Source organism: Phocoena phocoena, chromosome 4 (assembly GCF_963924675.1).
Source record: "Phocoena phocoena chromosome 4, mPhoPho1.1, whole genome shotgun sequence".
NCBI lineage: Eukaryota > Metazoa > Chordata > Mammalia > Artiodactyla > Phocoenidae > Phocoena > Phocoena phocoena.
Window position 1 is genome coordinate 50,671,665 of NC_089222.1, and position 17,863 is coordinate 50,689,527.

The 17,863-nt window shown below is 40.4% G+C and overlaps 1 protein-coding gene across 1 annotated transcript in view; it reads right to left on the reverse strand.

The window, feature by feature from the left end:
* TNIK (TRAF2 and NCK interacting kinase) overlaps nt 1–17,863 on the reverse strand; it is a 414,109-nt gene that overhangs the window by 154,797 nt on the left and 241,449 nt on the right. The window contains exon 3 of the mRNA XM_065876880.1: nt 13,556–13,612. Within this exon, the coding sequence (XP_065732952.1) occupies nt 13,556–13,612 (57 nt within the window). The remainder of the gene's footprint in view (nt 1–13,555; nt 13,613–17,863) is intronic.

Genomic DNA, 17,863 nt, shown 5'->3' on the forward strand with positions numbered 1-17,863 from the left:
TATCCAGCTTTCAAGACTAGTGCAATGATGGCCTTAAGTTACTCAGTGAAACTGAAAGGGAGGCACTTATTATGACCATAAGAACACATTTAACCCCTTCATAAGCAGTCCAACCTCTTACAATACGGCTCATTGAAGGAGATGGGTTACGATGCTTTCAAAAAGGACAAAACAACAACTGAGGCTAGAATTAGATTACAAAGTTATAAGAAGCTTATCTTCTGTTTTGTAAATGAATTATTCTTATATCTTGAGAATTGAGCACAGGGATCAAGCTCACTGGGAAACTAATGACCACTGGGTCATAGTGAAAAACAAAGTCATGGTACCAAATTGTCACAAATGTTAAAAGGGAGTAATTTTAGTAAGCTAAGTCCAATACTCTAGGAAGAACCATGATCTCAATCAGAAGACTTCAAAATCTTGTCCAAGCTGACTTATTATGTAAAGTCAGGCACGGCCATTTAAACTCTCCGAATGCCAGTTATTTTCACCTGTAAATGGGAAAAAGGATACCTATCAAAGTCACCTCCTAAGGCTTAGAAATGATTAAGTGCTTATGTAAGCACAGCTTTATTATCAACATAAAGAAGACTGTCTTTTCTCAAGATGACGAGAATCTATTTATTGCTTACTATTTGTGGTAGACTAAAAGGAAAAACGGCCCGATATGTGGCAGCCTCCCACCTGAAGAGGTGGAGTTCATTTCCTCTGCTTGTCTCTGGCCTTGGCCATGTGATCTGCTTTGGCCAACGGGACATTAGGAAATGCGATGCAGCAGAGACTTGAAAAGTATTTGTGTGTAGGGATGGACTTCTCTCACTGCTTGCAGAGAACACTTTTATGTGAAAAACGAGAACCAGCCTCCTGGAAGATGATAAAACAGGTGAAGAGACAGTGCTTTTCAAATGCAAGGAAACGGATGATCCCAGACAATGCTTTCAAGCCACCGGCCGCCTCTGAGGACTATATGATGATCACAACCGCGGTCATAAAATATAGCCAAAGCCAACCTTATGTTTTGTCCCAGACGTTGTATGTGTATCATCTCATTTAATATTCAAAACGGCTCTATGAAGTACATGTTTTTAATGATCCCATTGAACAAATAAGAAAATGAGTTTCAGAGAGTTTATTCCTATTTTAAATGTTACAGCTAAGATCCAAAGCCAAGATTCGTCTGACTTCAAAGTCAGTCCTCTTAATTCTAAACTGAAAACTCCTAGACAGAAGAAAGGCAATTACCTACGGTGATAAAACCAAAGCTTCTAAATCATGAAAGAAGAGTTTAGGAGCACCTTAAGCCAGGGCTGAAGAGAAACCTGCCTTTGGTCCTCCAATTAAAGGAGCCTGTTAGCACACACTAATATTTGCTTATGAATGATTCCAGGGGATAAAGGAGGGATTTTAAGTTGCATGTTTATTACACAGGGGAATATACTTTAAGCACCTACAATATAGTAGGATTTAAAAACGGCATTAACGAGACACTTCATATTACTGTGCTCTATAACAAAGGGTTTTGCCCAACGTTCAGCTCTCAACCCATGGACGAGGAATAAACCTCTGTAATTCTTACAACAATCCAAGGGACTGGTCAGTTTGAACTCTCAAGGAAGTATGAGGTGTAGAGACTCATAAATGCGACTACACCCTGAGGTTCGGACACTGGCTAGAACCACTTCTGTTCCTGCTCACCTGTCCTTCTCTCCACAGTGGTTGCTGGCATTAGGCAAGGTTTTGTGTTAACATGTCTACCATTTTCACCTTCGTCGCTGACTGAATGTGATAAAAAATTGAAGACGAGTTATTGTTAAAGAATCATAGACGATTAGAATTTGTAGGGATTACTAACATCTTCTAAAATGTGATTTAAAAAAGAAACTTAATAATTTGTAGCACTAAAATCCCTTTCTCCAACAGAAATTTTATTCAGGATGCCAATATACAGCCTCAATAAAAACTAGACTTTTAAAATCAGTAAACATTTATTTTTATAAATTAAACTATTATATGTAGTACACACAGCTATATTTAAAATGGATATCCAACAAGGACCTACTGTAGGGCACAGGGAACTTTACTCAATATTATGTAACAACCTAAACGGGAAAAGAATTTGAAAAAAGAATAGACACTTGTATATTTATAACTGTATCACTTTGCTGTACACTCAAAACTAACACAACATTGCTTATCAACTATACTCCAATATAAAATAAATAGTTTAAAAAAAAGAAACAGGGCTGCCCTGGTGGTGCAGTGGTTGGGAGTCCGCCCACCGATGCAGGGGACGCGGGTTCACGACCCGGTCTGGGAAGATCCCACATGCCACGGAGCGGCTGGGCCCGTGAGCCATGGCCGCTGAGCCTGTGTGTCTGGAGCCCGTGCTCCACAACGGGAGAGGCCACAACAGTGAGAGGCCCGCGTACCGCAAAAAAAATAAAGAAACAAAGGATGACTAAACTCTTAAAAAAATTAAACTATGTAATATTTAGATATAAAGTTAATCAATGACAACAAAGGGGCTATTTTAGTGAAGACAAATTTAGAATTTTTGAAAGAAAAAGTCACATATCAGCTTCAATATCTTATGAATTTTCTGTTTTGTTTTGGTTCCAAAGGATAGAGGAAATCTACATTTCCTCAGATAGGTAATTGTAAGTGGTAACAATTACTCTTAAAAAGCATGCCTTAAAATTTCAGTGGAAAATTCATACTGAACGACATTCTGCACACGCATGGAGTAACCCAGATTACAAATTGAAAAGTTGCTGTTTATTTTTAATTAATTTATTTTTTTAACATCTTTATTGGAGTATAATTGCTTTACAATGGTGTGTTAGTTTCTGCTTTACAACAAAATGAATCAGTTATACATATACATATGTTCCCATATCTCTTGCATCTCCCTCCCTCCCACCCTCCCTATCCCACCCCTCCAGGCGGTCACAAAGCACCGAGCTGATCTCCCTGTGCTGTGCGGCTGCTTCCCACTAGCTATCTACCTTACGTTTGGTAGTGTATATATGTCCATGCCTCTCTCTCACTTTGTCACAGCTTTAATTTATTTTATTGAAGTACAGCTGACTGTAATGTTGTATTAATTTCTGCTGTACAGCAAAGTGATTCAGTTATACATATATGTACATATTTTTTTCATATTCTTTTCCATTATGGTTTATCACTGGATATTGAATAGAGTTCCCTGTGCTACACAGTAGGACCTTGCTGTTTATCCTTCCTATATAAAATAGTTTGCATCTGCTAATCCCAAACTCCCAATCCATCCCTCCCCCACCCTCACTCCCCCTTGAGAAGTTGCAATTTTCTAGTGTGTTCAAAGTTGGTATATAACATTGAGTTTGAGGGTTTTAAAAAAGAAATCAGTTTATTAAATATTAAAATATATGAAACATTAAATGAGACTTAAGCATGTATGGATCCTCTAAAATTATCTCAAGGTGGGTAAGCACCTGCAAACTATATATTTACAGATCTAAGGAAACAGGTCTAGCATGATTCAACGAGTTGCCCAAGCCCATATTTCTTCATTGCAGCACTGATAGAACTTGGGTCTTTGCCACAGCACACTGCAAGCAGCACTTGGATTTGTTGTATATGTTAACCCTAAACTAAATGGGTTCATTCAACAAATATTTATCTGCTACTCTATCCCAGGCACAATGCTAAATAATAATAATGATAATATAATACAGTTGTCCCTCAGTATCCATAAGGGATTGGTTCCAGGATCCTCCATGGATACCAAAATCCACAGATGTTTAAGTCCCTTATGTAAAGTAGCATAGCACAGTCGGCCTGCCATATCCATGGGTTACACATCCTCAGATTCAACTAACACTGTGAATACACAGGGCCGAGTGTAATACAACAATGGACATAAAACATTCAAGCTCTTCCACAATGAAACTTACTATAGTCTTGTGGGGAACACAAATGGAAATCAAAGAATGATACAGATACATGCAAAATTACTAACTTGAGAGGTATGGGTAGCTGATGTAATTAGGGGCGTGAGGGGAGAGAGCTGATAAATCCAAGTGTGAGCTGAATTTTAAAAGCCATGCGGGAGGTTACCCAGCTAGCGGAAAGAAAAAGTATAATGTGATGTGACTGAGGAGGGACTGGTTTCCTGGCAGAGAAACAATGATTACCAAGGCCCTGTAGCTGGACAGGGTAGGGCATATTGTCTCCTATGGGAATCGTTGGTGCCATGGAGAGAAAATGAAAAATGTCTACAAGAGATGTTGTAATAGTAACAATGTGCACCAAACACTGTGTTCTACATATTGCTCTCAAATGCTTTATTTTATTATTTATTTATTTATTTATGGCTGTGTTGGGTCTTCATTGACGCCGGCGGGCTTTTCTCTAGTTGCAGCGAGCGGGGGCTACTCTTTGTTGCGGTGCGCGGGCTTCTCATTGCGGTGGCTTCTCTTGTTGCAAAGCTCAGGCTCTAGGCGCGCGGGCTTCAGTAGCTGTGGTGTGCAGGCTTAGTAGCTGTGCCTTGAGGGCTCTAGAGGCGCAGGCTCAGTAACTGTGGAGTACAGGCTTAGCTGCTCCGCAGCATGTGGGATCTTCCCGGACCAGGGATGGGACCCAAGTCCCCTGCATTGGCAGGAGAATTCTTAACCACTGCGCCATCAGGGAAGTCCCTCAAATGCTTTATAAATAACTATATTTCCTTCTCCCACTAAATGTATGAGAGAAGTAATATTATCCATATTTATACATGTGGAATAAGGGGAGGTTAAGCAACATGCCCGGGGTAAGAGAGACAGGAAGTGTCAAAACTAGGGTAAACCCAGATGAGTGACAGTTTGCTGTGCTCTTCTTTACCACTAGGCTAACCTGCTCTCTCTTTAGTAGGAAGTAGTACCCCTTAGAGAAGCAGACAACACGAGGGTGACATGCATCCTTCTCACACCCAAGCCTGCATTGATGTATGACTCCCAAGAGGACTATGAATTTTAAAAATAGGTTTTAACCCTAGGAATGTTGTCATTCATTTAAAATCTATGATAAATGAGATAGCTTTTGCAGCAACATGGACGGACCTAGAGATTATCATACTAAGTGAAGTCAGAAAGAGAAAGACAAATATTGCTTATATGTGGAATCTAGATACAAATGAACCTATCTAAGAAAGAGAAACAATCACAGACATAGAGAACAGACCTGTGGTTGCTAGGGTCGGTGTGGGGGAGGGTTGGGAGTTTGGGGAGTCTGGAATTAGCAGATGCAAACTATTATATAGAGGATGGATAAACAACAAGGTCCTACTTGTCCTACTTGCACAAGGAACTGTATTCAATATCCTGTGATAAACCAAAATGGAAAAGAACATGAAAAAATATATAATATGTGTGTGTGTGTATATATATATATATATATATATATATATATATATATATATCTGAATCACTTTCCAGAATGGCAGAAATTAACACAATATTGTAAATCAACTGTACTTCAATAAAATTAAAATAAATAAATAAATGAGATGGCTTATATCCTCAAGAATCCTCCACCTACAATTCAGGTAACAGCCCACAGGAATTGGAATGGGTCTTCTTTTCTGATGGTATTAACAGTGTAAATGATAATGTCTTCCTTTTTTCTTTGGTTACCGGAAAAAAATAACTATCAGATTCCCTGTGCCTTGTAATTTGGATCTGTTTTTTCTTCATTTGGCTTTCTAGTCTTTATATTTTCTCTGGTCTCTTGTTTTTACAAACATAATATCATTTTGTATAGCATCTACTATGTGCCAGGTCCTAGGTCAGCAGGCTCTGCAGGAGGTACCAAGATGGATAATGCACAGTTGCTGTTCTGGGCTCATTAAAGTCAGCAGGCTTTAAACGAGAAAGAGAGGACTCTTCATAAAAGGAAAACTAAAGGTGATCTTTCCGTCATTCAGAAAGCCAATGTGTTGATGAGGAGGTCAAGCCTCAAAAGAACTCAACAAGAGGGAACCAAGTAAAGTCAAAAGAAGGACCTAAATGTGAGATGGGAAAGATGTGCTGGCATGCAAAGGAGAGCACGGATCTACGAAAGGAGACCCCCACTGTCCATGATTGAGGAACTTGGTAACAAATCTGGATTTGAATGGCCTGCTTAATGATTCCAGGCACCCCAACCTCTGTGGGCCAATCTCCTTACCTTCATGCATCTCAATTCCACTAGGGGGATGAAAGAACAAATTGTAGTTTTGATCAAATACTTTGAGGTACACAAATGAAAGGCACTACTAAAAACAAACCATCACAAAGGAAAAACACTTCTAACAACTAGTGCACCTAAGTGTTCACCTTCATTACTGTGGGGTATAGACAGGAGTCCCCAGGTCCATTTTTTGCTCTTACGCAATCTCTGGAGCATGCATGCATACACATACTACAAGGCCACCCATTCATCACGCATGCACACGTGCAGAGACCCAGACACGCATAAGCCACCAAAAGGGGTGTAATCAGTATGTAAGGAGAAACGCTGAAGTGTGCATGGAGTAAGCAGCTCAGCTTGTCCATTTTTAGAACTTAGAAGCTTTCCAAGTTCTATGTGCTGTACAACACACAGAATTGAGACACTGGAAATATTCCCAAAGGTGGAGGGTATTATGGAGACAAAAAAAAAAAAAATCTGTTTATCTTTTCTCTGTTAAAAGTTCTCAGGGCTTCCCTGGTGGCGCAGTGGTTGAGAGTCTACCTGCCGATCCAGGGGACGCAGGTTCGTGCCCCGGTCCAGGAAGAACCCACATGCCGCGGAGTGGCTGGGCCCGTGAGCCGTGGCCGCTGAGCCTGCGTGTCCGGAGCCTGTGCTCCACAACGGGAGAGGCCACAACAGTGAGAGGCCACCGTATCACAAAAAAAAAAAAAAAAAAGTTCTCATCATGTGCTTTATCTGATTGGTCCTTCTGCTAACTTTATCTACTTGAAAAGTCCCAAAGAGGTGTCTAGAAGGGTCTCTGCAGTGGAAGAGCCTGGGGTGGGGATTCCCAGGCTTTGCTGAGAGTCAAGCTTCCACAGCTGGGAACGCCCCTCTCGGGCCCTACCAACCTTACCAGTATCTACCCATCCTCTGATCTCATGTAGTTGTTACTTAACCAGGAAACGAACGTACTGGCCACCTAGATAGGTCCGTTTCCTTCTTAAATTCTCCCTTAATACTCTCTGTACAGTCCTTGAAAGTTAATCAGAATGTCAAATAACTGTTCTACTGTTTGTTAAACGTCTTTCACTGACACTGGAATGTAAGATTCCAGAAGATAGCGCCTGTGTCTGTCTTATTCACCGCTATCACCCCAGAGCACAGTACATTCATTCATTCTTAAGTGAATGAATAAATGAATTATTGTGATTTCAGTCTTCAGCTTCTGGAATCCAGCCCCACTTTCTCTCCTGGATCTTGCTCTACACTAAGTCATTTTGACAGTTACCTGTTGTTCAGGGTAAGACTAATAACATCGTAACTGAGGTAGTGAAGACAGGGCTGAGTCAAACTATTTACATATATTGACAACGAACTAACCCACGTACGGCATGTACGGCATGTGGTTCATAGCACAGGCCACCATCCCCAGCTACAGAAGTCCAATGCACATTATAACATCCTCTCCTCATTCCTATTGCCTGCCCCATGCAGGCATTCACTGTCTCTTACCAGGACTGATATTTAGTGAGGAACTGTTATGTACCAAGCACTAGACATCATATAATTTTAGCCTCAAAACAAGTTTGCAATGTTTGTATTCCCATCTAACAGATAAGAAAAATGAGATTCAGAAAAGTTAAAAAATTTGCCCAAGGGCGGTAAGGAGAGGAGTGGGTGTGAACCCAGCTCTGTCTGAATCTGATGGCCATGCTCTGGTGATGCCCCCCAACTCCCATCTCCCGTCTCTCATTCTTATAACAGGGCCGTGGGGAAGGTGGGCACACCCTGACTGGCTGGATTCGAACTCCAACTCTGCCATTTGCCGTCTGTGGTGCTCGGGCAAGTTATTCAGGATTTTTTGCTTTCAATTAATTCCTCATTTGTAAAATGGATATTATTAGCACCGCTCCTCTAATGGGAATTGTTTCAAGGATTAAATGAGTTAGTGTATATTGTATTAAGTACTAAGAACAATGCTTGGCACATATAAGCAATCAATGAGAGCCATCTTTATTTTTGACTCTGACCGTTGTTGTTGTTGTTACTACTGTTACTAATATTACCTTCTATGCTACCAATCATTCCACTGAATTGCCCTCCCTTGGGGAAGGAGGCATCAAATGTGCATGGAGCAGCATGTCCCCTGATTTCTCCCAATAACCGAAGATGAAAATATTTTTTTTTCCTTTGGTCCAATTTCAGCAAACATTCAATGAGTCCGTTAACTCTGGGCAAAGCACTCTACCAGAAACTACTGGGAGAAGGCTGCTTCCTTACTCGTCCAAGAGGGATGGAGACTGGCTGAAAGTTTCACCTATAGGAATTCAGTAAGTGAGACAGAAATAGAAACTCAGTCAAGCAGGGCTTAAGATGGATCCTTCTAGTAGGCAAATCCCATCCTGTTACTTTGCTACTTAACTTCCGGCTTCCACACTGGCTCTAGCGGTGGTGTGAGGACGGGGCCAGGACAGCCTCCCGCCCCTTGCAAAAACAACCCACCTTATCTTTTCTATCTAATGGGTTTTTGCTTAAGACTCTTTGCTCTCAGGGTTCTATTGGGAAAATTAAAAAGTTTGAAAACCTTGTAATGTCCTTGCCACAGCATTCAATTCCCTCATGACCTGACCCTAACTTGTCCAGATTCCCCTTGTATCACTCTCTCCTCAGCACATTTTTTATACTAAAACTAAACTATGTGATAGTTTCCAGAACATGTTCCACCTCTCTCAGCCTCCATGCCTTGGCACAGATGGTTTTCTTGGTCAGGAACGTTCTCATCTGATTTTCCTCCTGGGCTTAATTACTACCCCTCACTGTCACATCAAACTTTATATGTAACATTATTTATGACTTGTACGACTTAATTATAAAATGGATTAGCTTTACTTACAAATATTTAGAGCAAGGTTGTATTATTGTCAGCTCCCCTTCAGGCAAAGAACCACTTTGTCATTTTTGAATTTCAAGTGTCTGTCATAAAGTAGATGTTTAGTAAATGTTTATCAAATAAATATTAAATTAAACACTAAATATCCTTCTATGTTAAATGAAGACCTATGGCAGTGTGAGAAACAGGGTGGACTTAAAAAGTAGAGTTAAAATACTCAGGTTGAAATATTCGCTCCACCATTTACATGTTACACTGAGCATGATACTTCGTATGCCTGGTTTTCTCATCTCTATAACGGAACTAATAATGGAGTCTGGTGGTTGTTAAGGGCATTCAGTGAATCAATATACAAAAAGTATTGTAAAGAGTTCTGGCACACAATAATCACTCCATCAATGTTAGCTACCATTATTATTATTTCAGGCTGAAATATAAAAAATGTAACTACAGAGGCACTTTACTTAAGGACTAAGTCAGTTTTAAATACATCTACTAAAATGATTTGATCTTACAGTAATACACCGAATTCTCTTGTTTTTCCCTGCCCAGCATCTATCCTACCCTTTCATTTAACAGTTCTTAGTTTTTTATTTGAGGAATCCTTTCCAACTCTCTGTCCCTGTGGTAGGTTCCAGGGTCAGGCACCCAACCCAGATGTGGCTGGAGAGAAACAGGGTTTGGTTGTAGGATAGTGAGGTGACCCAAGCTGGGCCACTGATGTTCACACTGGCACTCTTGCAGGGACTAAGGGTAATGAAGTAATTAGAACATGAGCCTGGAGCTGCTGGTAGAAAGAAAGCAGAGCCCAGAGATGGAGAGATACAAAATTCCTAATCAGTCATGTGACTTCCTAGATCTTGCTGAGCCTTTTCTGTTTTTTTTTTTCTTTTTTTAAAAAATATACACAAGACAGTAAATTCTGTTTTCAGCTTCATCTAGTCTGAGTGGGGCTTTGGTACTACAACCCAAAGTGTCCTGAGTAATGATCACCAGTCATTGTAAAGATGAAAGCCTATGACAGTAAGTTATTATCTTACTAAGTCCTACATGGACTTCAAGGTATCATTGTAATAAAGGGACTAGTTTACATCAGGAATTTTGGTTCAAATGAAGATGGGTATTATTTGCAGGATTATCAAAGAATCATGGTCTCTTCATACTTGGTAGCCAGAAAGCAGTAAATACAAGTCCCTAGAAAAGTGTTCCTCTGACTTTGGTGTGCATGAAGCTCCTTGAGGAGCTTGGAGAAAAGGCAGGTTCTTCTACTCAGAAATTCTGCAGCAAGCCCAGGAATCTGCCTTTCTGGTGAACACCCCAGGGGTGCAGACAGTCCGTAAATGCTGGCTGTCCACCTTGAGGAACGCTACCTGAGAGGGCCCAATTTTGTTTAGATGATTAAAGTACGCAAATCCAGCTGGGAAGAAATCCCCAGAAAGCGACAAAATGCAGAAATTCTCATAATTATTTCAGAAACTAAAAGAACTTCAAAGACTGAGTCTGAGTTTAAGCCCTAATTCTGAAGCAAATATTAGCAAATTTGGAAGTGTCTCAGCTGTAAAACAGAAGAACATAAGCATTATATCCAGTTTTCTCTATGGTTATTTTCTTTTAAAAAAGGAAATGGTATAGAAAGAAAACAGTAATTTAAAAATTGATTTCAAGCTTATAGTTTTATCAAATTCATTACGATAAACTGCAGTAACTTCACAGCAGATCACTGCAAACAATTAACAAAGATGACCTTTGAGAATTCATCTCAGAGCAGCTATAATGAGCACAATTATAATAATTGGTAAGAAGCTTTTGCAGCGTTCCATAATACACAAAAGACAACATGACAAAATGAAATAGATTGTTTTCTGAGGACACCACATGAGTTTCACAAAGGAAATTTTATGTTGACTGTGATGTGTCAGGGGGTAATACAAAAGTCATTTGATGCTGGATCATACACCATGGGAAATAAGAAAACCATTTCCTGATGTGTATCCATGTTTGCCTTTGTTAGCGGTCAGTGGTTACATAATGGTCAATGATGTGCCTAAATCAAGGAACTATCCAGCCCTTTCAACAGAGGTTCCCCCGAGAGAATTAAGCCTAAATACTATAAAGCATCCATTGTAAGCAATGGATTGACTCTCCTATGCATTGAAAATGGTGCTAGCTCTGTACCATGCTGGGGAGAATTGAGAAAATAGACTCTAAATCATTTTCTGTAGGTCTCAGTTGCCTTGTGAAACCCAGTTTAGAGAGGCTAACTGACACTGCTTAAACTGAAAATACATACGCTGGGATACATTGCTGTGTAACTTTTTTGATTCCAAGCAAGGTGGTCTAGAAATAGTAAATGATTCTTTGAACAATTTAAAATCTCACAAACAGAACCAGAAAAAGTGATACTCAATGCTCTCAAGTCATACTTTGTGCATCAATATACAGCTTTGTACACTGAGATTAATGACGTCAATGGAACTCAACTGTAGTCTGCAGACCCACACAACAGAACTTTACAGAATTAATGTCTTGGGCTCCACCCACATCCATTAGTTGTTCAACTGCCAAGTGCATCACATTATGTGGAGATCCTATTCAATTCAAGGAAAATACAGTAGTATGACTTTAGCAGAATTGCAAAATAAATTCTGATTTGTTTTGTGCTGGGACCTTTGTAAAAGATTTACACATTTCTAATGGGTTTCTATGTAGAGACTGATAGTATCTGATCTTGATTTTTGTGTCAGACCCTGCTAATTAACAATACAAGTATCCATCCCCTCTTCATTCCTGACTAATAATAGAACCCAAATTAACTGGACAGGTTCGTAGAATGAAAGACCACATTTCCCAGCTTCCTTGCGGCTAGGTAGCCAACGACTGCAGAAGTAAATAGAAACGTATGCGAGTAGAAAAAATTGCACTGGCAGGGGCTGTCTTCTGTACCCTCTGCTCCAGCCCCTCTCCCCGAGTCCCCGCACTGCCTTTTTTTTGCCTGCCAAAGAATGTGATCAATGGAAATCCAACAGTTACCTTAAATCACAGAACTGACCTTAAGTGTGGAAGCCATGTGTCAGAACAATGGAGCAGAAAGATAAAAACACCCGCCTACTCTATCACATTGCTGTTGCACATCCCTGGACTGTCGCCCCTAGACTCCTTTAACATGAGAGAGCATAACACTTCCATCAGACTTAAGCCTCTGTTATTTTGAGTTTTCTCTTGCAAGTGGCAGAACGTAAACCTTATTAATATAATCTACATGTATTTTCTTACTCAAAGGCCAGGTAAATTAATAAACTAATTGGGATGAAATATTTGAACTGGTTTGCAAGCTCTGAAATTTGAATAATGCATTTAGGACAAATAAAAGGAAGGATTACTTTATCTAAGTTCTTCTAAACATATGGGAACAAAATTTTTTCTTGTTAAAAATGCATATAATTTTTAAAATGCATAGAACTTAAAAAGGAATTCAGATAAGTAAGGAAAGGAAGACAGTACAATGTGTGGTATAAATGAAAATTAGTGAGATTAGTATCATGGTTAATAGTGTAGCATATAATGTATACTTATCAAAGGTAGCAAACTGGACCAGAGGAGGTACGGATCGAAGTCTGACCTACGGACATACTGTGTGTTTTTCTTATTTGTATACCGGTTCTTGATACCTTTGTGTGACTCATTCATTCTACATCTCTTTACATTAAATAATCCACTTCTGGGCCAAACGGAAGACTTTGGTCTTTTAGCTTTTGTGTACAGCTGACACATCTTAGAAAAATCCCTGGGGACCATAGAAAATCATTAACATGCTTTTGATTTCCAATAAGTCCTTTCAAGTCTGATTTTTGCTCTGTACTCTAGAAAAGGCATTAAAATATTTTAAATAGACCTAGCAAAAAGGATTGAAAGCATAAGATTGTATTTAAAATAAAGTCTATTCCTTAGATTGCTTTTGATCATCCAGGCCAGAAATTTTGTTTCAGTGTTGCTCTATAATAATAAGTATTTGTAGTTATTGTGATTATTTGGTCTATAACATTTTGGGGAGGAAAATATCCATGTTACACATCCTACTAGGATTTTAGAGTTATCCAGACTCTTGTCTACTCCAGTGTTAGGTGGACTTTGGGGAAAACTGTTAAGACCCACCTCTTCTGTGTAATCTCAGTATTATTCTCTTAATACCTTCAAATTCTTGTTCTGTCTTCATCTGCAAATGTCCTTGGCTGTGTTTATGTAAATTATTGGCACACATGTTCTTCACTCTGACTACATAAGGCAGTGTGTAGGTATCTAATTTAATTAGAGTGATCTACCCATGGTCATCTCGGTCAGCTGCTGAATACTCTTAATGTTTATGTTAAGCACAAGTGGGGGAAGGTCTTGGATGTCTAAAAAGATTCTATTTCCAAAAAATGATTTTTCTCTATCACTAACTTCTCTATTACAAATATGTAAGTTTGAGACGGCAAGATAATGATACATTACCCCTGTGACATCCATAACCTTGATGGCTGCAAGTTGGCCCGTTTTGACATGACGACCCTGTAAAAAAATTTTAAAAAATAATTCAGTTCTGATGAGTAATATTAGCATTCGATTTCAACTGTAAAGAACAATTACATAAATCAATGTTACAGAGTGCCAGTGGGGAAGACAGACAGACAGACAGACACACAGAAATCTTAAATGCTTTGAAGATCAATCTCTATTTAATGTTTATTTTGTAAAACATCTCCATCCCTTTGTCTGTTGGGTTTGTTTTCACAGTGGTTGTCAAGGTAAATCAAAGAGACAATGTCGAATAATTTGGTTTTACCTCCTCTTCAAGGTGTTAGATAAGGGGTTGAGTGAGAGGAGGATTTACATGGAAGGGGAGCTAGATCTGGGTGGAGGAGACATAAGCATCTCCTCGGTTGGAAAACACTTGGTATGTGCAGAAACTTTAGTTTCCTTGATTATTAAAATATCTTGTAACAGTCTCAAATGGATATGATTCTGCTTCTCTTCACTTCAGACTATTAATTTATCTTCATCTCAAAAGGGGGCCTAAAACAAAACAGATAGCAATGAATCCGAATTTGTGATCAAAGAGACAGCATTGAGCATAAGGAACTGCTTCCCCAGAGTAGGTATCCCTGGTCTTTGCAACCACAGTGAAGCAGCAACCACAAGGAACTGAAAGAGAACAGGGTGTGGTGAGGGGGCAATCCCAAAGAGGAGCTTTCTCTGCACTTGCTCCTTGAGAAACATAAAGTCTACATCTGACTCTCAGTAGTAAAGATGGTCAATATCCATTACTTCTTTTTTTTCGCGGTACGCGGGCCTCTCACTCTTGTGGCCTCTCCCGCTGCGGAGCACAGGCTCCGGACGCGCAGGCTCAGCGGCCATGGCTCACGGGCCCAGCCGCTCCGCGGCACGTGGGATCCTCCCGGACCGGGGCACGAACCCGCGTCCCCTGCATCGGCAGGTGGACTCTCAACCACTGCGCCACCAGGGAAGCCCTATCCATTACTTCTAAATGCATTTTCTATGTGGCTTCTACAACACATTTTACCTACCATTGCTATTATGCAGTATAATATATCTTCCAAGATCAGCTGGATTCAAATCCCAGCCGCATGACCTTAGGTAAATCCCTTAACCTTCTAGGCCTCAGTTTCCACGTCTGAAAAATGGAAATAATGATAGTACCTAACTCATAGTATTGCAAGGAGGATTGAACGCGATAATGTATATAAATTGCTTGACAGTACCTGGCACAGAATAGCTGTCAGCAGACACTGGCTATAATTATTTATAGTCCTGTCTTGTGATTAATTTTAAGTGTTGTCTTCCCTCTTAAGTTATATGTTTCATGAAGAAAGGGACTGTGTCTCATCATTGTATTTCCAGGGCCTGGAATAGTGGGTGCCTAGCCCGTAGATGGGGTGGCATGTTTATGGATGAACGACAACAGCAGGTAGTGGAGTCATGTCCACTTGAAGCTGGAGGAGACAGCTTTGGTGCTGCCTGCCCCTTTTCTTCTCGTATATCTCAGCTTTGTGTATGGATCTACCTGATTCTAATAGAGCTTCCTTCACCTTTCAACCTCCATTCTGCTCCCTCCCTTTCCTCCTCACTCAGAAAAGAGCACAAAGAAGAAGACGTTAAATCAGTAACCTAACAGGATCACAGGCGTACTTCAACTTTCAAGAAATTGAGGGAAGGGGCTGAAGCATTACCACACCAAGAGCCCTGGACCGGAATTCCAGACGCCTGGTTCTGCCCATGACCAGCTGGTTCACTGGGAGCAAGTTATGTAACCCATCTGGACCCTGGTTTCCTCATCTGCAAAACGTGGGGAGCCTGGGCTCAGTGGTCGGAGGTGGGGGGGAGTAGGTGTCACTGTTAACACCCCCCCCTTTCCACCCCAAGGAAATTTAGGAAAATTAGTTGGAAATTTAGTTTTCACAATGACTGAGTGGGGAGAGTAGTATTACTGCCACTTAGTACCCAGGGGCCAGCAATACTAACTTCCTGCCGAGCCTGGGTCAATCTCCCACAAAGGTGAAGTAGCAACAGTGCCCTCTGTTGATAAGACACTGAATGACCTCCAGGGTTGTCCAGGTCCCAGTTAAGTCTGCGATGCTGTAATGGTGACCTTAACAAAGGAGTCACTGGCTTCTCTTCGAGAATAGAAAGTCTTTAAAGTAAGGGCCACAAATCATACCTTAAACAATGGTTATTTCTCTACTAAAGCACTAAAGGAGTGTAGGGGACTAAAGACAAATACAGAGGGTCTGGCTGATGTCACACAGCTGATTCACCTTGAAATTCTTTTAATGGTGCCATGCAGCCAGGAAAGGGGAACACCCGGGTATGTCTTGCAGGGACCTCTAAGAACTGACCCCCTGTCTGCCACGCCACCTTGGTGGGCTCCCACCTGCTCTTACGCTGTGGTCCCGGACACTAAACTGCGTTCTCTAAAGGTATTGCATTGTTGGTCGTCTCTCTGATGGTGTGTTTTCTTGTCTCCCTGATGGTGTGTTTTCTTGGCCTGGAATGCCCTTCACTCCCAGCTCCCCAGTAAGCTTACTCACTGTGTAGATTACTAGCCTCTGTGCTAGTAATGAACATTCCATGTTTCTACTACAGCACTCAGCCCAAACGACCATTAATCCCCCACCCCCCGCCCCACCTTGCTGGTCTCCTTCCCTCTCTCCTGTGCTTCTCCTCCGGTTCCATTTGCAGCAGAACCTTTTCCCACCAAAAATCTTGAAAGGCATCCAACCTCCTTGTTCAAGCAGGGGTTTGAGCAGCCTCTTAACTGCCCCGGGGAGCTCCTGAAGTCACCTCAGCCAACACAGTTTGAGAAATGTTACACTCTATTTTTAACTCCTTAAGTGACACGGAATCTTCTTCAAGCGAATAATTTGTTACAAGGACATGTCAACACCTAGTTCTTTCCATCAGCAGCCAGGGAGGGAACGGACAGGATACAATCCACTTTACATTTCAAATGTAAATGGCATTGAGCACTGAGCAGCTCTCGGTTTGAAATAAATAAATTAAATAGCTGTGACGTTTTTGAACTTAAGACACAGGGTTGTTTTTGTTTTTGTTTTAGCAACTGCTTATAACGTAACACTAGAAAAGAAAACAACCTACTTCTCCATTTTAAATTTCCCTTCCAAGCTGAAATGACCATTCTCGATGGGTCTGACAGATGACTGAATAACCTTTGGGATGGCAGTTTGGGCTTAAATGAGATCCTGGAGGTGGAACAATTAGCAGCCTCAGCTCAGTCCCAAGCAAAGGCGTCCTGTGCTCTGGAACAGGAAGGCTGCTGAGCTGTCAACCTTTGATGGGGGAGCCACAAAGGAGGCTGCCCAGCGTGAGTTGCCTTTTCCGTCACTAGAGAATGCCAAACCAAATTAGGATCCAGATGAAGGCAGACTTTGAGGGAATGGCTAGGAATCAGCTGACCTAAAGATCACTAGGAACCTGAGGCACATCGTTTTCCAGACAGTGTTTAAAGCGACAACTTCATAAAGTCACAAATAAATTGAGTAGGAGTATAGCCCCTAAGGTGCCTAATCTAATCCTTCTTTTAGAGATGAGGCCAATATCTCACAGCTAATGGGGACCTAAACCCAGGACACGTTCTCACCTATTCCAGTTCTACCTTCCAGCTCCTGAATTAGAAATTCTTATTTTATTTTATTTATATTTTTATATAGCAGGTTCTTATTAGTCATCAATTGTATACACATCAGTGTATACATGTCAATCCCAATCACCCATGAATTATAAATTCTTATCACTAAAATTGAAACAATTTTTTTAAACAAACCTTTTCATACTTCACTTAATTTGAATTAAACGTGAACCATTCATCTCTGTTTCATGTAGGATTTAATTTTTTTTTTATTTGAAGGCAATGGGGAGGATGTTATTATTACAAGAGAATTTTGAGGTGAAAGTTCAATACTACTCCTAATTTTAACTTATTTCCACTTAAAGAGAAATTAAAAATATAATCATAGACCCTAGTTTGGATCTAAACTACATAGTCAACCAAGGAGTAAAAATGAAATTCTGGGGGAAAAGAAACTTTAAAGGAGACAAAGAGTTAAAATTTTTTATCCATGAAAATTATGGAAAAATATCCCATCACATTGCAATTGCTGAGTCATTTCTTAATAAAAGAATGAAGTAAGATTTTGTTTTCTACTGAAATAACCAACAATAACAAAAATAACAGACTAAATCTAGAAAAACAAAATTGGTATTCCAGTGGGACCCAAAGCCTCA